This window comes from Thermobia domestica, chromosome 6, assembly GCF_964235325.1.
Source record: "Thermobia domestica chromosome 6, izTheDome1.hap1.1, whole genome shotgun sequence".
Taxonomy (NCBI): domain Eukaryota; kingdom Metazoa; phylum Arthropoda; class Insecta; order Zygentoma; family Lepismatidae; genus Thermobia; species Thermobia domestica.
In genome coordinates this window covers 35,473,245-35,499,852 of record NC_137459.1, presented here as the reverse complement: position 1 = coordinate 35,499,852, position 26,608 = coordinate 35,473,245, and the positions used below count along the sequence as shown (strand labels likewise).

At 37.2% G+C, this 26,608-nt stretch overlaps 1 protein-coding gene across 1 annotated transcript in view; it reads left to right on the top strand.

The window, feature by feature from the left end:
* LOC145687157 (sialate:O-sulfotransferase 2-like) overlaps positions 1–18,814 on the top strand; it is a 99,597-nt gene extending 80,783 nt beyond the window's left edge. Inside the window, exons 4-7 of the mRNA XM_081760618.1 lie at positions 7,065–7,289; positions 10,690–10,929; positions 12,695–12,944; positions 17,962–18,814. Of these exons, the coding sequence (XP_081616744.1) occupies positions 7,065–7,289; positions 10,690–10,929; positions 12,695–12,944; positions 17,962–18,112 (866 nt within the window). The 3' untranslated portion in view covers positions 18,113–18,814. The remainder of the gene's footprint in view (positions 1–7,064; positions 7,290–10,689; positions 10,930–12,694; positions 12,945–17,961) is intronic.
* The last annotated feature ends 7,794 nt before the right edge of the window (positions 18,815–26,608 follow it).

Genomic DNA, 26,608 nt, shown 5'->3' with positions numbered 1-26,608 from the left:
GGTGGGCAAATTAGGAAGCCAGAATGGAAGAAAGTACGAACGCTTTCAAACTTTTAACTGGAAATCCAATCGAAAAACGACCATTAGGAGGACCTCGGCGCAGATGGGAGGACAATATTAAGATGGATCTCACAGACAGGAATACAAAGTGGAAACGTGATCCATCAATGTAGAACTTTTGTAAACGTGGCATTGAACCTCCGGGTTCCATAAATCATAGAGTGAGTTAGTTGTATTTATTTGTATATATAGACCTACAGAGTGTTTCAAAACAACACCGACAGCGTTTGGGAGGTGATTACTGACACCAAGATAAGACAAAAAGTATAGACCAACCTGGGTGCACAATTGCTTCCTTCCGGAGATACAGGCTGCCGAAAACATGAAAAAATGGACTTTAAATGTCCATAGCTCCAAAATTATGGAACTACCGTTTTCGGGTCAAGATTTCACTTAGAAACTAATATGTGTCCTATCCAAAAATCCATGTTCCAGAATCGTAGGATACTCACGGAACAATTTTTGTAGAGGAAGTTTGGCTACGTACATATAATCTAAAGTACTCACTAACGTACGTAGTTGGTGAATACTTTAAATTAAATCCCCTAGCCAAGCTTCCTCTATAAATATTGTTGCGGAAGTACCGCAGCATTATTAAACATGGATATTTGGATATGACACATACTAGTTCCTAAGTGAAGTCTTAGTCCGACCACGGTAGGTCCTATAGTTTTGAAGTTATGGACCTTTAAATTGCATTTTTTTTCATGTTTTCGGCATCCTACAACTCCAAAAGGAAGCGTTTGTACACCCAGGTTGGTCTGTACTTTTTGTCTTATCTTGGTGTCAGTAATCACCTCCAAAACGTTGTCGGTGTTGTTTTGAAACACCCTGTATATGTCAGTTGATATATGTATCTGTCAGTCTGTTATACAAAACTTTAAGCAAAAACAATTCAATTTTAGTAAGTAATTCTTTGTGTTTACTTTGAGCCTTGTTTGTTCCTTGGGGCTAAAATCGGTCAGGATCTAACGACAATGGGAGAAAGAAATGAGTTCAGTCTCAAGTGAAAAGCTTGCTCATATCAAAATGTGATGACTAAGGCATTTGCTACAGTAACTTCAGTGAAAGGTTAACCGCTTTTGACAAGACACATATATGTTTTCTTGCTAAGCTTGGGTTTAGAATCTGCCAAAGGTTAAAGAGGATTCTTCTGAAAAGTACATTTCATGTATAATTTTATATTAGATATTAATTTATTTGGCTTAGCACATACTTCCAAAGTTTTATTGTTTTTTTAGATGTATTTCTGAAGTCGGATGATATATTTTTTAGAAACTTCATTTTATTTTTTCACTTTCTCGTCATCTGAGTAATTTAGGTAGGCACCTAGAGAGAACTAGATCGGTCTACATAACATGTGTGACGTATCTGTGTAGTTATAGTGACATGACTGTGAGATAACGGTGTGAACTCTTAACTTACTTCGTCAAATTCAATTATTTATTAAATTGCAGCTATGTTCTACAGAATCATGAACTCTCTTTAAAATTCATCGGAAGAAAACTTTTATTAAGATTTACATTCCCATATTTGTTAATAAACACGACTAGTTTCCTTGTTGCCTTTCCGCATACCTTCAAGCATAACCTGATACTTCCCCATTCATTGAACTCCAGACTCATCATTTTGCAAACAAACAAAACCACGGAGGACACATCAAAAAGAGGTATTCGCCACGAAGTTGAGGAAGGTGCAGGATCATCGGAGGCAAGCAGATCCCACCATTGGAGAACGACCGACTCTATGTCCCGAGAATACCATTCTGCCGGTTCATCGCCGCAGACATATTTTGAGTTTGATATCTGAGTAGTGGGATGAAGGTGTAGAAGAATATCATCGTAAAAGGCGCATCATTGCAGAGAGAACTCGACGCCCTTAGCAGTCCAGCAGGATTGAATTCCAGTTGTTGGCTAACTCCAGTGCATCCAGGTTCCTCCAGGGAAAACCTTTCATCTTCCAGATGACCAGGACGAAACCAGTCATGACGGAATGTCAGGCTAGTGCGCTTTCTTTAATTCTTAATCATATCCTTTCTCTCTCTCTCTCTCTCACCTATTTCCCACGACTAGTCATTTTTCAAAATGAAAACATTTGAATTCGATTTAAATTCAACCATAATTTTACAGTTTACATATGATTTTTTCCCCACATCGGTCTAGGCGTTACGGAAATATGAACCTTTGAGTTTTACGTCCCATGATTATGCCGGCTAGGCTAAAGGAGGCGGTGATGATGAGAAGTGAATGAAATGGTGGAATGATGAAAGTGGGAGGAAATGTGTGAATCCCGAGGAAACGCAGGTGTCTTTCCACCACAAAGTTCACTTGACGGGAGCTGGGATTGAACTCGGGATCCCATTCACCAGAGGTAAACGCTCTACCACTGAGCCATCGCGGCCTGTTAGGCGTTACGGATTATACGTGAACATACAATTATGATATTAGCACTATCAACTGCTGAGGAGTTTTTTTTTTTTTTCGGGGGTTAGGGTGATCTAGTTCCAAAGACTATCATCAGATCCTTATGAAATTTATGCGCAACCACCGGGAAAGTACACTCTTTGAAACAAACAAACAAACAAAAAATCGGCATTTGAATTCGTTAATTACGGTAGTAATACTATCAGCCGCTGAGAAGTTTCACCTCCAAAGACTAGTCAGATCCTGACAGTACCGTTGTCAGAAACTCATTAGTGGGGGGTCCACACATACATGGCTCGAAAAGTCCTCGGTCGCCAGGTTGGTATGGAGACTGGAAATACAAGTCCGGCGCCTAGTTAATTTAAGGCCAAATCATGTACGCCTATACCAAATTGGTCACCAAGTTGAAATTTTTGGTGACCAGTTCGCTATTGGTGATTAAATATTTTAGTTCGACGATAGGGGTTTGTATAAATTATATATGTACGAGAAAAATGATGACCAAACTATCTGATCTGGCTGTTGGATTCAGACTTGAAATTTCATATCCTGCCCATAGTGTGTAGCAAAGGATTATATAGAAGTCACTGCATGCGCTGGCATAAAAAGGTAAAAAATATAGCGTTTGAAGCCAATAACTGATCCCATACAGAGCTGAATCAACACACTTTGGCGCCCGTAGCTAGGCTATACTTTACTACTACTCCCACCCGCTCAAAGAAAATAGGTCTATAGTTCTTGTGTTGTAAATTTCAATGACCAAATTTAACATTCGGTTGTGGCTACACAAAATTTCATTGCTGAATATACTACGACAGGAGGATCACTAGAAAAGAAAATAGTCTATTATAACATGTAATACTGAAACACCCACATAAGAAATTTTAGTATAATAAATCGATTTATTCTGTAATAGGCTTATATAAGGCGGGGGAGAGGGAGTAAAATATGAAACCCTAGGTCCAACCTGCTCAGCCCAGGAGCTAATTCGGACCTGGCCACTACCATTAGCAGTAATGTGCGCCATAGGGCTTGCTAGAGTAATGTTGTTTTCAGTTTTCTTCAGTTACACGGTCTTCAGAAGCTGATGAAATTTATTAACAGCTAGAGGAACGAGCTAAACTCTACTTTGCTATAGCCCATAAAGATGTATGGCCGGTCAGATGCCACTCGTTCAACTGGATGATGTGTGGTTAGCCCATCACCTTCCAGACGCCATTGTTTCTTGTTTCTGGACTGGAGTTTGATACCTCTTAATTCAGATAGCTCCCCTATTGCTTCATGATGCTAAATCAACACAGCATATTCTTATACTGCAGTTGATAGTACTTGTTCTTTCCGACAGTTTGCTGCGCGCACATGAGGCTCAATGCTGTGTTGCCAGCTTTTGCGTTTAGTATTGAAACACGGAATTATTCACTGCAAGTAAGTTTTCGTTTTATGAATCTAAATGACACAAAAGAGAACTAAAACGAATGTTTTCAATTACCAGCAGGTCCACTACTCAAATTGACATTCAACTAAAACAATGTGCATTTGTTTATATTAAAATTGGTAACGTGCGGAAAAAGTGAAATGTTTACCATTGCAGAGCGAGAGAAATAAGCCACTATAACTGGCTGCACATGCTGTTGCCCTAGAAACAGTTCTTCTTGCCTGATTGTTATGACCACGTGCAAGAATGAAAAACAGAGGAAAGCATCTGTTAGAAGGGACAAGTTGTGTCAAATGGACTGTAATGCTCCCACAGGAAGTAAGGGATCTTATATTTGGTCGTATTGACAATTCAACTAAGCAGGAATTTAGTAATAAATATTTATTATTCAGTATTATATAGCTATTCAACCTTATATTTAATTTAAACATTTGTTTTCGTTTTCTGTAACTGCAGTTGGTAAATTTTGATACATATGTCACAGGGAAGAGCTAGATGAAGACAAAAGGAACACATTCAATGAACCGAACTCCGAAGCTTTTGGTTTGCAAACCTATGGAGCACAACCTGTTGTTGCCGAGTCCAGCCTGTTTCTGATCGAGCTCGGCTACTAGATATAACTTCCTTTATTTCTTAGACGATGGGGTACCTCCCCAACAAATTCAGATCCAACCAGCAGTTACTGACATATAAGTGCCACATACAAGCAGAGCCAGTCCCTGAATGAGCGTGGCAACCAAATACAGTGATCTTTTAATTTCAAGATGATCAGTTCCTTTCCAGCCGAATTTTCGTTCAGATCTGGCCAGTAGTTACCGAGTAATAAAGTAGAACATACGTACAAGGCAAGCCGAGACTGTTTTTGGCCAAATTCTACCTAGTACATGTAGTTACTGAGAAATAAAGTACAAAACATGTAAGGCGAACAAAGGCTGTCCCTGACCGAGCTCAGTCCAGTAGTTACTGAGAAGTAAAGTACAACACAAGGCAAGCTGAACATGTCCCTGACCAAGCTCAACCCAATAGTTACCTAAAAATAAAGTAGTACACAGAAGGTGAGCCAAGCCTGAAACTGGCCGAAATCGAACCAGTAGTTACTGACAAATATAGTACTACATAAAAGGTGAGCCACGAATGTAAACAATGGGCTACTTATCCACCAAATTTCGTTCATATCTACGCAGTAGATACCGAAAAATAAAGTATAACATTAGCCGAGCCTGGCCTTGCCCGAGCTTGGCCATCCAATATAATGAGCTCTACACTCACTTACCCACTCATACACGCACACACATATAGAGGTCTATACACATAGCATTGTAACATCAGGATTACAAATGAAACATGCTGCACTAAGAGGGAAGGCTTGAGCCGGGTCAGCCCCCTGACTACACCACTGAATCCTGATGAAATTTACATGAAGCCACAGGAGAAATATACTCTTTCAAAACAAAACACATAACCTGCTTCAGGTTAAAATCTCTTAAAGAGAAGGGGAGGTATTTAATCCCAGCTTGGAAAGTTAAGTATACAAAAATATAAAATGTCATTAGTAGAAATACTTAAAATATAAAAATACTTATATTTTACATATGATAATCTCTCTATCCAGTCTCAGTATTTGCAAACCTTCGTGTTCTTGTAACTTTGTTCAGAACTTCAATATTTGTAAAACTTTCTGTACATGTAACTTTGAGCGTAATTTCTGTATTTGTAAAACTTCGTGTTCCTGTATCTTCGTTCGTAAATTTGGATTTGTGAAACTTCGTGTTCCTGCAACTTTGTGTTTCTGTAACTTTCAGCGTAACTTCTGTATTTGTAAAACTTTGTGTTCCTGTAACTTTGAGCGTAACTTCTGTATTTGTAAAACTTCGTGTTCCTGTATCTCTGTTCGTAAATTTACACTTGCGAAACTTCGTGTTCCTGCAACTTTGTGCTTAACTTTTGCATTTGTGAAATGTCGTGCTGTTGTATAACTTTTATTAGTAACACAGATAGAATTTGATTATCCTTGCTTTGTTATAAACGTACTGTCCAGCATAATAGCTGACACATCGATGGATAGAGCCATGGTAACAGTAGATCCTGATCCTGTTTTTACCATGTTTGGTAGTTGAACTTTTTCTTGTTCCCCAGTTTTGAAGATTGGGTACCCTTAATTACAATCTTAATTTAAAAAAAAAATATTACAGAACTAAAAAAAAAGTGTTTAATTTTGCATTATGAAGCCGAGGTAGATTTTCAAACTAAGAACCAATCTAATCCTGAAGCCAAAACTAATAAATTTATCACTTTACGTTGCAATTAAATGATAAGGGTAGAAATGGAACCTATTCTTGGGACAATGAGACTATTAAAAGGAACGTTTTTAGTTATTTGCTTTGATCGTTGATACGAGAACAAAATAAACAAAATTGAAAATATTTTCACAATAAATTTGCGTATTTTTTTAAAAAAAATCAGTTTTTTAAACAAAATGCAATATTCAAAACTTGGAGAGTTTAGTTTTGTTTTTTGAACCCTATCTAGCTTCAAGGTTATATGAGATTTTCACCTACGACGGGAGACCCGGGTTCAGTTCCCAGTAGGAACTCACATGATTCGGATCCCACGTTGAGATATAGGTGAACGTCACATATAGCATCGCTGCTGAATGGGACGCTAAACTTCAAGCTCAAGCTTAAACGATTACCTACGGTTTCACATAAGATTCTAATCAAATTTTCACCTATCCGAAACCAAATCCAGGCTTTCTGCTTCTAGAAAGTACAGAGCTATAAAATTTTAGAAAAAAAAAACAAACTATGTGATAGTGCAGTATAACTTTTTCATGTGTTATTTACAGGCGATGTAATCTTATCATTGCATTTCTGAATTTCAAAACGCTTCTTTCTCCAAATTTTAAAATTTGTTATTTTGGAACGAAAGTAAGAAACTGGCTCTAAGTTTTACTGGAATGACTGTTTATGGTAGGACATACAGCTTCTGTCTTGGAAGGACACGTGCCTCCTAGTTGAACGTTCAAAAGTACTTTTAGGACGTTATATCCTTGCAGAAGGCTGTAGTTCTATTATTGGCTTATTTAAATTAATTTTAGTATGTACTAACTACAAGAACACTTTTAACAACAGCTTCTTTTTTTGTAGGTGCAAGCGTAAGTGTAGATGAAAATAGAAGAACATTTGTCCCGTGGCCTAAATCCGAGGGCTGTCGCCAGTACCATATCCACTTTGCCAAGCGAAAAAGTCTTCCTATGACAGCTCTCGTGTCTTTTCCAGGAAGTGGAAACACTTGGGTGCGATATCTTTTAGAGACATCCTCGGGTATATTTACCGGCAGTGTGTATACGGACAGGGAGATCATAAGCAAAGGTAATTATAATGATCTGACATTTACGTATAGTTTGTTCGTTTTAAGTGTTGACCTCTAGCGTGAAAGGTAAATCGATAACCTTATCTCTCTGGCGATAACACAAATGAGTATCCGAGAAACAGGTAAGCGACCAATCAGATTGCTCGTGCAAGTTGAGTTGGATTAGTATTTATCATTGACATAGATAGTTGGAAACCAAAGCTCTGAGAAAATAGGACTCCACTGTGCTTGTACGACGAAGAGAATTGATAAGATTTTTGCAAATCTTTTCCAAAGCAAGCAGATAGTTAATAATAGAAACGTTACAGCTATTGCACAACACACGTTTTAATGGAGTCAATGATTCGATGTTCTACGCAAAGAAAAATGATGATTTTGGTTTAAAACATAGGCGAGATATGACGTGTCCAAAAGTTTTGTACTTCGAAAACTACATACTTTAATCAACTCTTTTTTTCAACGTACACATTCAAGCACTTACCATAGCGTGATATCAGCTTTTAATACCGTCCTTCTATGTATGTATGTATGTTCGTGTATATCAGTCACATCAATGCAGTACTTGTCACATATTTAATTATCTTCTGCGCCAAAATTATTACTCACTCTCATACTTCCAATGCTAGATATCCATATATTTTTTTGCATACTCGTAGGAACTCCAGGTTCTGCAGGAAAACATTGTGGCAGCCTATTCTTGACACACTTATGTCATCACGTTCAGAAATAAATCCTTCCTTTCATGTGAACAGGCGGCAGCTTCAAATGGTAGTTCTATTATAGAACTAACAGAAATCATTCCATCTTTATCCAAACGAAAGAACGAGATTATTTTTCTACCGGTAGGCACAATTGTTTATGGTTGAAATATTGAGCAACTGTATCCAAGGTTGAAATTGTGTTAAAAGTATGAAGAGCAACAATGTCAAAAGTGATGACAACATATAGAACTTGTGGAGAGATATCATCAGAGAAGATGAGTAATAAACGGATACCAAACCTGAGTGAGAAGGAACGTTGAAAATGATTGTCGTAATGATTGCGTCACAACTCAACAGTTCTGGAACTACCAATTTCAACAATTATAGTCTGAAAAGAGCTACAATACCTCAACATCCGGAGTCAGGAAACCTTTGACCACTGGCGCCGACGCGACAACGCTATAAAGATGTTTCCAATAACACAAAACGTAAACTATCGATGATTCGAAAAGAGTAATGCTTATTTTCTTGCTTATTTCTGACAACAGACAAGGTTTATGTATGGCGGTCGGCCTAAGAAACGTGCTTCAGATTGGCTACTTCCTACCATTAGACATGACGGTAGATCTGTGCTTGTGTGAGACACATCTCACAGTGTTCCATTGTTTCTATTATTACATTGATAAGATGAATAACTGCCAATGATTGTGGTGATATTTTATATGATCAGGCGCATCCTATGATAAAAATGTTGTTTGATAACAACGACTCAATTTTCCAAGATGGCAATGTACTAATATCTGTTCTGGTGCGTACTTCGAGAAAAACCAGGATTAACTTCATCTTGTTTCTATCTTGTGTCATATCCATTCTGACAGCACACCACATCATATTGTTCATCACACAATATTCCCACTTCTTTGATCTTCCTCGCGATCGTTCCTCATTCAGTTCTATAGCCCCTACTCAGAGAGCTACATATTCCGAAAGTCTTTTTCTTACACGCCCAAATCATCAAAGTCTACCTTCTTGTAGCTTTTCTACTTCTGGTCTTACCTTTACTGTTCCTCGAATCACTTCATTCTTAGTTTTGTCCTTCTACGTCACTCCACAATCCACCACAGTATTTTCATCTCCGCAACATGCAACTTCTGTTCCTCTTTCTCCTTGCTCAGGCGTAGTCGTATCCTACGGTCACACAACAATCCTGTCACTTTTCTTCATTTTGTCCAACTGCTGCTAATCCTACAATTTATATCTTCCTTTATTCCTGCATTTTCCTCTAATGTTGATTTCAAGTACTTGAATTTCTTCGTCATTACCACTTCTTCTTTGTCCAGTCGTAATTTCGTATATTCGATTACATTTTTACTGAATGAGCAATAAATATTCCGTCTTGATTTTATTCTAAGCTGTTAGCTCGCAAATGCTCCTCTCCAGATATCTAATTTTTCTCATAGTGCTGCGTTGAATTTATCGACTTGTTGTCTTATTGAATCTACAAAATTAAACATTATTGAACATTATAGTTCATTTTAGAGTAGCAAGTTCGATGCACATTTTCTTCTCAATCATCGCCAACACAAGTGAGTGCTGCACTGTATGAAAAATGATTCACTGTTAATCTGGGAACAGTTCACAAATTATATCCCTTAATTCCGCGACGAACACAAGTTGTAATACAGCTTATACAGGTGACAAAACCAGTATAACCAGTTCATGAAGTGGTCCCACTTCGCTACTGATCTATTGAGCCAGAAGAGGTATAGCTCACAGATGACGAGAAGAACCCTAGCAGAAGTAGTGTGACGTAGGTATGGGCTCGCCCACTTTTCGCGCGGGGGTTTCAAATGACACCACGGAATAGCAGACATATAACTTTACCCGGAGTAGCAGACAACATCTAATTATAGACCAAACCTCAAAAACCGAAAATGGACTTGACCGTGTCGTTGACCTTTTCCCACTACCCGTGTTTTAGGGTCCTTCTCGTCATCTGTGAGCTGTACAACTGACTGCTCAGTTTTATAGCAGGACAACATACTCACCTATATCTAAACTTAGGTCATGATATACTGAAACAAAATATCAGACTGATCATTACGAATAACTTGATACTTCATCTCTCAAGTTCATTAAGCGAGATTAAAAGAGATGCTTCACATTACTTTCAACATTGTATAACTACCAAATATGTCGGACTGTTTACTTATTTTCGTTACTGTTCCTACAGTCGACTCAGCAAAACTCTTGCTTTTCCCCACCAATCAAGTACCTTGAAGCAATGCCCTGTTGCCGGGTTAAAGATATCCTTTAAAGGATCAAAATGAGCACAAGAATTTCTAACAATTTACATATTAGTAAACTTAAATAACCAATCAAATTCTAGTGGGCCACGGACACAAAATTAGCTCCTACACTACAAGAAAATTGTAAGAACTTGGCGATAGAGGAACACCTCTTAATCATTTTGTTTCGTGAATGGTTCGAATATGCCAGGTGAGTTTTTCTTTTTCTTTTTCTAGTGTTTACAGCAAGAAACTTAGTAGCGGTAAGAATCAAGGGAGTGTGCTTAATATAACAACTACTTCTATTTACAAACTCTTCTGTACTAAATAGTCGATATTAGTCAAGAAAAAAACGTCTTTGATGTTATTCCACTACATATTCTTATATTTACTTTTATTTGTTCATTCAGGATTTTTTGGGGAAGCGGCACCAGTCAACTGTGGTTGCACCGTTGTTCAAAAAACCCATGGCTTTGCTTTGAGTGGATTAGTTCCAGCAGATGCCTTGAAAAGAACAGCTGAAATCAAACAGTTCCGAGGCCGAGGGATTTTGTTAATTCGGAATCCTTACGAAGCTCTTCTATCCTATAGAAATTTTTTCTATGGTGGACACACGGGACTTGCACCACACGATCGATTCCGCGGAGAAGGTAAGTAAACAATTTAATAACTAAAGTGTATGGCAGAAAGAAAATTTCTCTATTGGATAATATTATGTTTCAAGCTAATGCTCTCTGGATTCTTATTACACGACTTTCTATGATCCTGCTTTATATTATGTTCCCACCTTCCCAAAAGACTTCCCGACCATAAATCTATGCACCTTGTGCCAAATAGTATGCGAATGACGTGTTCCTCCTATCCCAAACGTATCTATTTTATTATCCCTATCATATTCTGTGGTTTATAGCTATTGTGATATTAAGAGTTGTGTGTCTTTCTAAATTCTACAGTTTTTCAGATCTTTGTACTGCAATCTTTTTTCTCAGAACTTTACTTTCACAAACCCTGAACCTCTGTTCTTCTCTCTGTCACTGAACAACTTTCACATTCATACAATACGAGAGAAACAGTTATATATATACTATTACATATTATATATACTATATACTATTACATAAAAGAGCTGATGTGGGTGACTCATTATCGCGGAGGCCACTACTATTGGTACTATTGGTATGAACGATTAATTTGAAGGAAATATTCGTTTCGTAATGAAGGTAATTAATAAGGACAGCTAGCACTGAAAAAGTAAATAACGTTCAGTAACAAATTAAAAATTATATAACATAGGAAAGTATTTTCATCCATTTATTATCGATAATTATATTTTATACTTTAAACTTCAACAAGCATTAAATACCCGCTTCACTGGGTTGGAAATACACAACTTCTTACGTCATGTGTTTGGTAAAAATGACGGTAAAAATTAAATATTACTATTGTAGGCTGAATTTGGATTTAAACGCATTGGAAGTGTCACTCTTCATCTCAGCGTCCCCAAAAACTATGGATTTGATACTAATATCGGTCAATTTTGGTCAATTTTAATATCCCCTCTCCCCTAAGTTGCACCGTCAAAGTGAAATGATAAAAATACTCTCAGGCCCGAATTTAATCAATGTTGAAAATTTGATAGAGATCGGTCGGGCGGTTCAAGAGTTATTTTCACAAACATAGTTACTTTCATTTTTATTTATAAATATTACAAGAAAATATTTTATTTGACACATTTTCACTAGTTATGCTAATTCTAAATTCGGGCACTAACACTTGGTTAAGTGTATGCCCTGGGGCCAGCATGAAGTTGTGACGACCAAAAATTCGTAATAAGGGCATGGGGTAAGGGCAGTGATATGTGGAGACGAGCTGGTAATTAAGGGTATGATTTGAGTTTGCAATCACCAAGGTAGAGGACTACCTGCTCTTCGTACAATTCTGAAACAGGACCAGTTGCTTATTAGGATCAAAATTCTGAGCTCATACATGGCTCCATAGAACGGAATTCATTGTATTTGTTTATGTTGCATTATTTAAAGCGAAATAACTAATGAAAATACAATTTTTATTTGAGACATTAAACCAGTTTCATTGACCTAGTTTTCTTTATTGCTTTTATTTTCTATTCTTTCACTTAATTGCAATCTTAATTAAAACAACTGTCCTGCATCACATTCCTCGTATCGAAATATGAAGAACTAAAAACCATATTAATTTTTGCTCTATATTCCCCTAAGTTCACTACCGGCATGTCTTCAGGAACTTGTGCCAAGAATATATTAAAATATGAAAGCTTAGTGGGTAACCAATTCAGTTTTTGATTTCTCCGTTCTAACAAAAGTGGAGATAAGCTACTCTAGATGTTCATGTGGAATATTTTCTTTTCTACAACTTCTAATAGGCACTCTTTTCCAGATTGGGAGATGTTCGCGATGCGACTAGCTACAGTATGGAAGGAACTAGCAGCCACGTGGATTAATTATGCTCGAGAAGCTACTGTTCTACATTTCGAGCACCTGCGACTGGAGCCAGAGACCAATCTTCGAAGTCTTCTGAATTTTCTAAAACTTGATGTTGCGGAAGAGAGAATTGGTTGTGTTCTTGCTCATGTCGATGGACCTTTTAAAAGATTAGCTGAGCAGCAACATCAGTACTTCCAAGTCAGGTAAGTTTTTGTTTTCAATTTCAAACATAACGCGCACAGAATTTTGTAAAACTAACAAACAATAAATAGTCTTATAAACGGCACTTGTGGCTGTGAGTGAAAGCGAATTGCGGTTGTCAAATTTAAGTTTATGCACTCAGAACAACCAGCTTGAGCTGAAATCTGGAGTTTGACTATTACTGGGGGCCGCGGTAGCTCAGTAGTAGAGCGTTCACATCTGGTGTTTGGGGTCCCGGGTTCTATCCCAGCCCCCGCCAAGTGAACTTGATGGTGGACAAAAGCCGTGTGCGTGGGTTTCCTCGGGGTTCTCCCGATTCCTCCCACTTCCTTCATTCCACCATTTCATTCATTACTCATCATCACCGTCTCCTTTAGCCTCACCGGCGTAAGCGTGGGACATAAAACTCAAAGGTTTAATTTCATTCATTTTTTGATTATTACTGCAGACACCGCCCTTCTTTTATGTACGAGGGGTGATCAGAAAGCAAGGTTACAAGCCTGCAGTGAAACGTTTATATATTATTTCATACAACCTATACAGTCAACAGGTCGTACATACATTAGGTTATTTTTCGACATAATTTTCGTATACGTTGAGGCACTTGTCGCATCGTGGGATGAGTTTGAAGATTCCCTCCTGGTAAAAATCCAGTTTTTGCGTATTCAGCCACGTTGTCACGAAGTATTTCACCTTTTCTCTGAAACAAAGTGGCGGCTTCCTAGGTGCTCCTTCAAGTGTGGGAACAGGATTTTTACGGACGGGATAGTCTCTTGGAGCGAGGTCCGGGCTCTAGGGAGGGTGGTCGATAATGTCTCAGCCAAACCTTCTTCAACAGCGTGGTGGTCTTCTAGGTTGCATGAGGGCGCACGTTGTCGTGAAGGAAGATGACGACCTCGGTGAGATATCCTGGCCGTTTCCTCCTGATTGCTTCGCGCAATTGTGTCAAGGTCTCACAATATCGATCAGCGGTTACTGTGTGCTCTCTTTCCAATAACTGAGCGGACTTCTTCGCGAGACTAGTTTTCGAAACGAGTCGCCATTTATGTTTATCTACAACTAGCACCGTAGGTGGTGGATGACGAACTCTACATAGTTGCCAACTCCATATATTAAAATTATCGCACACTACTCATTTCTCTATAACAAACAAAACTCCAGAAAAATCGGCATTGTAACCTTAGTTTTTGATCCTACCTCGTACTGAAGCAACAATGAACCTACGTCTTAGTGCCTAGTGGCTCAAATACCTAAATTTTAAATATTATGTAACACAGAGCTTTTTAGTGTTCACATCATAGATGACGGATGAGTTGCGATCTGTTAAGAAACTGTTTTATAACATTAAGAAATATTTTATTTCTTCACCTCAACCCAGTGCGGTCTACTTTGAGAATTTTACTAGAATATAATAAGTAGTTCCCTTCCAACTACAATGACAATTACGTATGTGCAAACAAGGCAATTATTATTATAATTTGCAGACCCTAATATTTGTTTCACGCATTACTAGGTTCAAAAAACTCTCTGCTTTGACAATCAGTGACATACCAGATTTTTTTAAGAGTTAAAAGCAAACATAAAGCCAGGGAATATGCACACTGTCTTCTGAAATTAGATGTTTAAATTTTATGACAGTAAACATTATATTCTGTGTATATATTGGGTGGGCAAGAAATAACTATGGATTGAAAATTTGATGCGTAGATTGCAGCATACTATGAAGTGTGGGATTCAGTGCTTGCTGTGCAGAGGTAGTAGCTTACATTGAAGCGCAGAAATGCAACGGGATTTCATAGTCTTTAATAAAGAATTTTAACAATTGCTTCAGTCAGTCTCATTCTGAGTTCCCACACTAGTATCTAATTACTGCATTAATGTAAGGACATAATAAGAGTTTAGAAAGAAAATGAATTAGCGCACAATAAGATGGCTGAGAAATGTTGTTGTTTGAGAATTTACCGTCACTTTTCGGCACCAAGGTTATGAAATATTAAGTGTAAGGCAGTATAAAATTGCTTAACGTGGGGTATGAGCCATATGCACTCATACCGAACTTAGAATCTGGATCCCCTCACCAAAGAAAACCCTAGCCAAAGACACAAGAGTATGGTAGCAATGCTAAAATAATTCTTGTAGTTTATAAATAATAAATTCCTGTGTGATACGTAGATAAGACATAAAGAAACATAATTGTGGAATTAAAACGAACTGGAAATGTAATACAGTAATTGCTGAAAGGGACGCTAAATTCTAATTAACAATCCAATCATATCAACTATGCTTAGTAATCAATGGTTTCCTGGTTTAGGTATCTCCCTTAGCCCTTTCTGATCTTATGAGCTTCCTAGTAGCTACATGGTAAGCGTATGCATTTCCGACGTCGAAGACTCTGGTTTGATTCCCGGTGGGAGCTCATATGGTTCAGATTCTACTTAAGTTATAGATCAACGTCTCATATAGCCTCGGTGCTGAAATGAACACTAAACTTCAATCCAGCTAATTTTTTTGATCATATGTCGGACGAGGCTCGACACGTGATCGAAAATAGTTAGAGGATATCTTGTTCTGCTCCGATGTCGGAAGTAATCTTGATTCCAGAAGGTTTCGTCCGGAGGGGAATTTGAATACACTGGTGATAAAAAGTGATACTATGAGAATACTGGGAGAACCACATTGAGCATGATATAAAATATGTCCCCGGGGGAGCTCGCCCCGTAATATATCCTGAAACGATCACTGTTCGCAAAATATGTAAGATTTTTTGTTCCGTTTTTCTCATACTCCTATAGCTTGTCCAACACGTTTCTTCTTGTACTACGCACTATAGCTAACAGATGGCGCAGGTTATACTCTTCGTGTTTTTCCTCTGTTCATATGTTTTGACGTAAATAGAGGCCTATTTCTCAAAGCTACTAGTGTTTTTTATATATATAAGTTGTATAATATCATGAAGCAAAAACACTAAAATAATTGTAAAAGTCATTTTTGATACTAACTGCTGGTACCTCTAATTCGTGATGATTTTATGGTATCTATATATTAAAATGCTAGGTTTAGCCTATATGTTTGTGGTAAAAAAAAAAAGAGTTTGCATGTTTGTGGACAATCCTTTCGACAGTGAGTTCTCGCGAACCATAGGCTTTAGAAAGATGCAGCTTTCACTGATTGATTGCAAGTTTTGTGTAGATGGTTCAGTTTTAATTGAATATTAAAAAAAAAAAAAAAAACATGGCCGTTATTTCTTTATTACATTTTTAGGGGTACACTGGAAGTGTTGAAATTTTAAAAAAGTAAAACATCATATCCTACGAGTTATCATATCTCTCAGGCGTTTGTTTCATGGCAAATGATAATAAAAACTAAGTATAACCATTTCTCCAGTCTAACTAACAAGATGAATCTTTATTGTTTGGAGTGTTTCGCCCAATGAACACCACACATCACTGACATTCTAATTATTGTGTGTGTAATGAATTTGTTTATTGCATACTGCATGCAAGAAGAAAGAAAACACTGATCATACATGAATTAGAAACTCCAACCGGAAGTAGGCTCAAATCTTGGAAACGATGCGAGATATTGAAGAAAATAATCGAAAAATCTCCCCTTTATGATACCTCTTGCCGATTTTTTTTTTTTTTTTTTTAATCAAAACGTGCTTCACTTGTGTCTGTAAAGGGACATGTACAGATGTTATGAGGAACGACAAGGAGATTCATGCTCATATGTGTATGATGCGCTGTGTACAGAGCGCAGGTTCAGCTAGTATGCAATTGTAAAATGATAGGTTTTAAGTTTCACACTAGTATTACAAGACTAGTGGTTTTGAAAAATCGGCTCCAGGTAATCGTGTGTTGTATTGCTTGTAGAGAAATGACAGAAGGAAAACACGTAAGGCCTGCTATACACTATAGGTAGATCTTAGGAAATAAAATCCTATACGATTTATCTTGGGAAAATGTTATAACATATATCGTAGGAAATCCTACCCTTTGTGCCATACACGTGAAGATTTTTCCTGTCTGACCTGATTACGTGCTTGAGAAGTTCAACATCCATTTCTCACGAAATATTGAACTCACAGGTGCAGCGCCCACATATTTGGATTTCTTGTGATATTTTTTTTCAAAATTATATTACACTTCACAAATTTGCACTTCACAATAAAATAGGATAACTACGCCCATGTTTGTCAATTGCTAAATTGCACACCTCTAAAAACAAGCATACTTTCTCTCACCTGATGCCACTTAAATCGAAATCTTACAAATTTTCCGACATAGAGAGTGGTCTAAACGAGAGAAATCTCATACACTGAGAAAAATCCGTTCTCCGGACAGCTGTATATTGTACAAATATACAAAATCCTCTTGCTTACTACAGAAACCAGTACGGAGCATACGTTATCCGTATGCTACATAGGCACTGCCCTTGGATGTTACATCATGCCGTTGCAGGATGTCTGACATCTAACAGTTTTCCGTATATCACATGCAAACACTTGTGTTACATTCCTTAGCTGTATGTTTTATACGTCCATTTGTATGTGAGATCCTGACCGCCTATATTGTTTCATACGGAAAGTACGTACGGATGGAACACTTATACAGAAAGTATTATAAAACATGCGTTTTCAGTTATACGTTTGCTGAACGTTGTCTAAAAAGTACAGGATTTACAAATGTAGTCTAACATACGAATTTACGCACGCCACATACAATTTTTTTCTCAGTGTAGGATCGTTCAGAACATGGGAAATGACATGCGATCTGATGCCATATACATTGAGATTTTGACTAGGAAAAATCATTAAGAAATTTCCAAGGATCTCTTCTGTAGTGTATAAGTGTTCTAAGTGATAAATAAGTACTGGAAAAGTAAGCTGGTGGGAGGAAAATTAAAATGAAGAGGTTTAGTAAGATCATATTTATTAATGTTACTCTTTTCAACGAAATGTCTTCTGATTTACTTTGTGTATGCGAAGTTTTCTAAAATATAGTATTTTCTTTGTTTCAGGGATCCATTTTCATCAAAACTTCATGATACGTTAGATTCTGTGATTGACGAAGTGGATGAAATGTTACGATACAAAGGTTGGACAAGAATACCAAAACACCTATACAAATATTACCGAGGAAAGAAAACAATTCAAGAAGACCCGCCTTAACTAGAATAAGCATAATGCTACAATAATATTAGATTAAAATTTATAATTTTTTAAAAAACAAATAATTATTTATTTATACGGAAATAGTGCTATTTTATGCCATAATGGCATAACTAAAAAGTTTATACAAGATGACTATTTTATTAATTTGGAAGTTGCGACGATTGCCTTTGCACGCGTTGCCTCGATCACACCAATGCCTTTACAAACAATCGATCTTAATTAATCAATTATACTTTACTTAAAGTACTGAGAAATGAAGGGACCTGATTGTTCTTATTGAATGTTGTATGTAGTGGCTTTGGATGTAAACAGTATAACCTCCTCGCGTATCTCACATCGTATATGAGCTAACGAAGCTTATTAACTTTAAAGCATCCAAGGAATCTAAAATTGAGAGCTTGAGCAATGCTCCTATATTAATGCATATCTTTTTTTTTTTAATATTACTGTGTAAAGAAATAAGATGTGTTGAGGATGTGTTATACTTTATTAGTTAGTTTTTTTATCAAATCATAGAAATTAACCACAATTTGTTAATTTTTGTTTACGTAACTTACAATTCAGTATTCATGATAAGATGTGGAGAACTGTACCAAAGAAATGTTTTGTAGTACTGAAACTTTTACTATTATGAAGTATGCTAAAGAATATTTAAGGTAGCCATTTAAATTATTACAAAATAGTAATCACAACAATACAATTGCGAGTCTAAAGAACATGTTATTAATGTTATTATAGAATTATCAACGAAAATGCGCTCTTTTATCTTTAGTGACATAAGCACGGGGAAATGGTATACTTTTCTTATAGATTCACACTGGGTTTATTGTAATTTTGCTTAAACTGTACTTCATCGGGATGCCACAAGTAAGTATCACAGCGGTGCGATACATAACGAAAAAAAACTTCTCTTATTTCTAAAGAAAACTTTTTAAAACTGATCACCATAAGGAATAAATGAAGCTGTTATTATTAAAAAGCTGTAAGTTCAAAGAGAATCTTCAAAGAGAAAGTTAATTACATTATTATATTCTCCACCCAAGGACACTTCCTTTGGTATGAACATTTAAGTATATGCTTGTGGCTGTAATAAAGAGTGCACGATAAAAAAACGCAACTTTTGAAATACCCGCCATTTCTGTTCTAGTATGTTGGCAACACTGAACGTTACACGATTTTCACCTGTAGTCTTTGTGGTTAGCAGTTACGGAGCGCCGAATAGCGCATGATCAACATCTGTTTTCTGTATGGATAGATATGGAGCGCTATGACAACACGCTGTTCCGTCGAGAAACGCTCCATTCCTATTCGTACAGAAAACAGACGACTACCATTCGTTATTCGGCGTTCCGTGACTGCTAACTACAAAGACAACAGGTGAAAATCGTGTAACGTTCAGTGCCGCCAACTTACTAGAACAGAAATGACGGGCATTTCAAAAGTTGCGTTCTTTATCGTGCACTCTTTATTACCGCTACAAACATATACTAGTATTTTATTTGTTTGAGTTAAACTAATAAAATACTTGGTCAATTACGGTCCACCCGAATGAGAAGTAAATCTTCACAACAACTAAAATAATAAACATTTTACGTTTCATATTTACTTTGAGGAAGCAAAATAAAAATATGATCTTGAACTAATCAGAGAACAGCTTCCACCAGCAAAATCAGAGCACGCCATTGGCCAACAAAAACAACCAATAGAAATACAGCAATTCCTAAACACTACAATATAAATTGTACGACAAGCACACTCCAACACATAGCTCTGAAGATGTTACCGCTATATGGTAACGAAAGCTCAGCACAGCAACACTCACTCTGGCAGCAATCCCGAGAACATTGGATTAATCAAAATAAAAATGCTTGTACTTAAATAAAATAACCTTAGGATATTAGTTAATTTTTTGTTGTTTGTATACTAGTCATAAGATCGCTTATACACTTACAATTAAGAAGCAATTTGAATCGTTAAGGAATACTATGATTGGATGTATTAAAGTCTAGAATTGCAGAAATGTTTCTAACTAAAAGCCGATCGTTAATGTAGTAATGTAGAGTTAGTCATATTAGAGTACCTTGTCCAACAATATATGTCTATTTTGCTTTTTTTTAGGTACTATTTCGCTTTGTTTAGCTCTTTTGTTTCTTTTGTTGACAATAGAGAATGGCAAGTTTGGCCATGAAAATAATGAGTATTACTCGTTTGATCCGTCTGTGCGTACAGCATAATTGCAAACTTATTTCCTTATTTACAAGTGACATCAGCCGCATGACAGGGTTGCCAGAGGTATATGTTTTACTTGAAATTTCTTTCATATGTAGTTTTTCAAGGAAAATCAAAAGGGTATACTGAACAAAATCAAATTTAATGGAAACAGTCGTGTACATACTTTAAGTCGTTCTGCGCTGAATACGTAAGACTATTTAACATGGGATCAAACACTAAAGCTTGTAGATGGCTGCAAACTTAATTTTCCCACATCAAAATGGAATTAAAAGAATATCAAATAGTATATAATAATAAGCATATCAAAAAACGTCAATAATAATGTCAAAAAACGTTAATTTAGCACGTCTGCAACAGTGGAAGAATATCATTGGTGATATAAACTGCCATATCAAAGAAGTGCAGATAAGCATAAACCGGTACACTGCCCATGCGTCACCGGCTGAATCGTTCGCCGCATTGCCAGATAGACTTTCATGTGCTGTTCTGACACCATGCTAAGTATTTTATTTCAGTACACAGAGGTGAGCCGAATTGCAGGGGAAACAGATAACAAACAGATCTCATACTTTATAGGGATACGGGCTTGAAATACTGATGAAATAAGTTAACAGATAGAAAGAAGTACTTAAACAACTGCCGCTACAATTCTCGAGGAGCTATAAGAAGCCAGATGTAACATGTTCAACGTGGTGATGCACATGTCATTCTTTCTGGTTTCTGGACCTCCGTTTTTAATTCTAGTAGTTTCCCAATTTCCTCATGATGCTGAAAAACTTAAATAAGATCTTTCAGTATCATGACCCACGATTATTCCTTGGTGGCTAAGGAAAGTGATGATAATGAACGAAATAGTGGAATGAAAAAAGTGAAAGGAAACGGGAGAACACAACAAAATCCACACAATGGTAGTTGTCCACTACAGTGCCCACTTAGCACGAGTTGAGATCAAGCCAGGAACCTTACGCACCAGAGGGAAGTACTTTACCACTGAGCTACCGCGGCCCTTCATGATGATGGGTCAACACCAGAAAATATTAATGGTCCAATTTGAAGTAGAACCAGGTTAATAAAAAAATTGAGCAGATTCTTTTCTTTTTTTTCAGATACCCTTACTCGCACCCGCAGACGGTAAAGTTTGATACTTACACTGACGAGAAAGAGCCTCTCCCCTCCCCCTCGAAAGAGGAATAATTCCGTACAACTAATTTGTTAAAAAGTTAAATAGGGTTACAGGGAGCTTCTAGGAAGTAAGTTTTGTTTTTAACATGACTGTACAATACTTGTGACATATTATAAGAAAAAACATATTATCTGAGATAAATGGCATATACTGCATATTAACAGAATCAATTTTTATATCACTATACTAAGAGGGGATAGGCTTAAGCGCACCAGACCCTTCCCTAAGCCACTGTCTACAGTGTGGATTTATTCACGTTCTTTGAATAATATGGTTGAATGAAATATACCAATTTTAATAACAGTTCTCACACTTCTGTCTATCGCACAATCAGTTGTTCCTGTTGCTTCATTTAGTGCAATGAAAGCCCACTTTTTTCATTCTTTTCAATGGAGCTTCGACACTTTATATATGGACCTTGTAATATCGGAATGCATTACTTTGTGTGGTGATATTTTCGTTTCCATTTTCCACTTCAACTTAAAGCAAATACTTTAACAATATTATAAAATCACGAACCAAGAATTGGACTGTGTGCATCGGCAGAAATGTGTCTTCAACATTTGGGGGAGGGAAGACCGTTCCCATATTTTTAAGCGATGTTCAAAATATATATGAAGTTAAAAAACAAAGCTCTGGAGGATCAAGGGAGCAGAGTTGTCTTCACCATTGGGAGGTCCGCAGATTTGAGGCTTATTTTTTTTGTGGGGGGAGATGAGACTCATATTACAGTAGATGAATCTGATTTGTGAGGTGAACCTGTTATAATATTATAGAGCTCCTTCGTGGCTAAGATGATAGCTTACGCGCCTTCGGTGTGGGGAACTCGGGTTCGATTCCCGGCGGGAGTTCATGCGGTTCGGATTACACGTTAATCAGTAGGTTCCGTCTCTTCTGGCCTCGCTGTTGGAAAGGACGTTAAACTAAAAATCAACTCAACTCTCTGTTGTATATTATACGTATATCAGACGATATATATGAAGTTGCAGTCGGACACAAATCATCACATTTCTCCCCCCCCCAAAAAAACACATTTCAAATCGGATTATTGGGGGGACAGTCCCTCCAGTTCCAAGATTGGGGGAAGACTTGTCCCCCTCACCCCTGGAATTTGCGCCAGTGACGGTATGTATTGACTTTTAGTACCCGTATGTTCTGGTCACCATGTAAAGTCATAATTCCCTTCCCAAACTCCTTCAACCAATAACAACATATAAACACACAACACTAACTCCACAAAATAAACGTACGAACTCGTCAGATAGGAATTATTATTTTAATAGCTGGTGTGTGATTTCAATTATTATTCCTCGAAATATCACGATCCATGCAATAGCAAGCAAATCACGTCTAAATTCAATTGCGTAACAGGCTGCCATTTTTGCCTTTGTTGTCCTGTTCTTGCGGCTCAATATAGATGATTTAGTCCCCGATCGTTGATGCTTTATGATAAGTGTCTTTTTTTTTAACATAACTTGAATATGGCAGGTGGAGCTAGATATAATATTCAAAAATTGTGCTTTATTACCCACATTGCGCAATGTATCTTCAGAACAACTTTTAGATGCTTCATAAGTCTCACCTATGTCTCAGGACATTCAGGATTATAGTAGAAAGTTTAAAAGTAATGGAAATATCAATTCTCTTGGATTTCGGTATGGTGTGCTCGTCACGGACAATACTTGAATGTCCGAAACTTGCTCTGTGATCATATCGCAAAGATAAGAAATATACCACAGGAAAGTCACTTGTTCGGGACATGAACGAATATCTGAATTGCCACACCATGTTCGTGGAACGTTCAACGCACAACGCATGTTTCTGTGCTATACGAGTGTTGAGATTATGCAGAAAGACAAAGAAAACGAAATATAGCAATAAATAAATATTTTATATTGTCATTAGTGTACACAATAATGTATGGATATTATTATCTATAATGTAATGCTAAAATTTCCGGTAGGTGTAAGTTCGACTGTTTTCAAAAATATTGCGTAAACCTCGCTATATGTGTGCTTTCTTTCGTGAATGTAAAGTGAGTATATACGGTACTTTGCAATAAAAGTATTAGGTGGAAAAATAATATAAAATCTTTGAGTTTTAAGTCCCACGGTGATGCCAGCTAGGCTAAAGGAGACAGTGAAAAGAAATAAATGAAATGAAGAAAGTGGGAGGAAACACGAGGGCCCCGAGAAAACACACAAACACGGTGTTTGTCACCACTAGGTTCACTTGGTAAGAGCTGGATCGAACCAGGGACCCCATGCAACAGATGTGAACACTCTACCACTTGTTTTCCTTAAAGTTCGTGCCAACCGAGATACCGTTCGCCATGGGCAGTTCGCGCAATTTCTGCATAATACAAACACGACAGGGACACGAATACGGAAAGATCCAGGACAGTTAAAATTCCGACCTTGCTCGTCAGAGGAATTCGAACCCCCAATTGAATTGCGCTTCATGATCCGAAGCCGAACGCCCGAGACCACTCGGCTATTGCCACTGGATTTACCACTGAGCCACCGCGGCCCAAGTATTTGGTGGGCCCCGTATATTACTCCCAGATATGCCCCATTACATCTCTGACTTATCATCGATTTTATACGACTGATTTTCTATTACCGCTCTTTTAAAATCTTTCGTACTTGATAACAGACAACTGGAAACTTCTGGTATCTTCGATATATCTTTCAATGCCTTATTCTTTTCTTCACATCTTAGGTCTATTTATAATACAGAAACATGTTAGAAACGCTAATACCTAGCAGCACAAGCCAAGCTAATAGGTGCCACTACTTGCTCTCCCTGTTTACATGTCACACCAATAGATGCCGCTAGTGTGCAGGAAGTTTGCAGTATTGAGGCGCTCTACATGCAACTTACAAACAGTACTGCTTCGATTTAATTATTTGAAAATGAATAATGATGGTAATGAACATGAATACGCTTTTCTGTTTATTGTCAGACCAAGTAACCAATTAGAACTTTTAATTAAGCACGATTTCAACGATCTACACAGGGTCGAAGACTTGGCGTTACATCTAATATATTTGTATTTGAAGCATATCGAAACCTTACATATCAGCATTTACCTTTTTAAAAAGAGTTGTTTTTAATGATATCCTTTAATTTTGGAGTTTAGATCATGAATTCACTTTCTTACATGCAGAATAATGCCATTAATATTAACACTACCAGCATAACACTAAACTTATTTAATCTTATGTGTAGTACAAAATTTGCATGGTCTTCAGCCTAATGTTTGTGTACTGAACATATCGTATATGTCGATATATTCTGAATTTTCTACTAATATTAGTTACAAGTAAAACACTTCTACTAAACACAGGAATGTCCATAGGAGGAAGAAAAGCATTTATTTTCACTATAAATATAACCATAAATTATATTCTATCAATATACCTGAAATTATTTATAATATAAGCAAATACATTTGATATGCATATCGAGTAAAACGATCATCACCTATTTGTTCATATTCAGCCATAACATAGCTCTTTCTTTTCTTCTTAACTACTTAAATAGTCTATTTAGAAGTTTAAATGGAATACTTTTGCCAGTCTAATTCCTATACAGTTGGTGAGCTGCAGGGGCGGATCCAGGGGGAAGCGATCAGGGCGATCGCCCCCCCCCCCCAGAAGAGGAATCTTCCTTATTTTATGTATATAAATAAAACCCATCCCAAAGTTTGGAGCCCTTAAAAGTAGCAGTATGACAACCCCCCGCCCCCCCCGGAAGTCGGTCCTGGATCCGCCCCTGGTGAGCTGTGGTACCGTGTTAAAGACACTCTCTTCACCGTTCTTCAGGAGGACATCCAAAGGCCCTCTTCTCGATGACTCGCAGTATTGCAGCTATCCTGACCACCCATGATAAGTTCACAGACCACTAACCGTCGCCGCATTGTCACGTGTTGCACAGTAATAAGTGTAATCATTTACTACTTCTAGCATCAGGTAGGTCTTTACCTGCCAAGTTTGGCGCTGCCATTTTTTCTCCTTCTGTTGCGTTTTCTTGCATTTTAATATCGAGCAGTGTAATTGTTACAAGTAAGTACATAACAGAAAAATAAAATTTCTTATCAGTGAGGGAAAATAAGAAGGTGATTTTTTGTCGTTGAAGAGGGAAAGCTTTAAAATAGTTCCGTTTGTTTGGCAGTGATTAAGGGCAGGGTTGGACAACGTACAAAATATAGGAGAGCAACCCGTATATGCCGCTCTAACATGGAATACTGGAAATAATTACTAATAAAGCACGAGAAATAAATTTACAAGCGGGTCGGGAAGGGTTTGTATTAAAAGGTGCTACTCCAACACTCTGCTAGTGACGGTGAGAGAAAACCCTCTGCTAACATGATCGACTACGATATTCCAGTTTTGCTCCCCTAATTGCTAAGCGGTATCTTAACTATACACTTTCCCCACTTTAAAATCAATATCACGTTATTTATTATTATTATCTTTCTCGGCGTTACCTGCATCTATGGCCTTTAGTCCGACACGTATGAGGGATGACGTCTTTCGGCAAGCACACTGTCCGGGAATTGGGGCAAGAAAGAAAGGAACGGGGAATGAAGAAAGCGACTTGGGCCTTTGTGTTAGGTACTATCCCAGCATTTGCCTAATGCGAGTGAGAAAATCCCAGAAAAACTTCACTTAGAATTACTGGCCTAAAAGTATTGTTACACCTTTTCGACCGAATGTCCCCACCGGCTATTTAATTTAAGAATAGAGTGTGTAATAAAGTGCACCATTCTCTGTAAGCGAGCCATTGTACTCAATTAACTTTAACAACTAATTGACACATAGATCATCATTGTTTTGAGGATAATAGTAATACAGCGTTCTTAAAGCCACAAAATATAGAAAAGGGATTTTTGAAAGTATAACTCAGTTTTCAAGGAAGTAGAAACAAGATACTTTACACTGTCAAGCTATTTAGAAGCTTCATCTAAAGATATTAAAACGAATATAATAAAGATCCAGCCAGTTTAATCTGAAGACCTTTCTTGTTCATTTTTAGTAATAAAAATTAGTTCATTTTTTTTTAAATCCTGATGT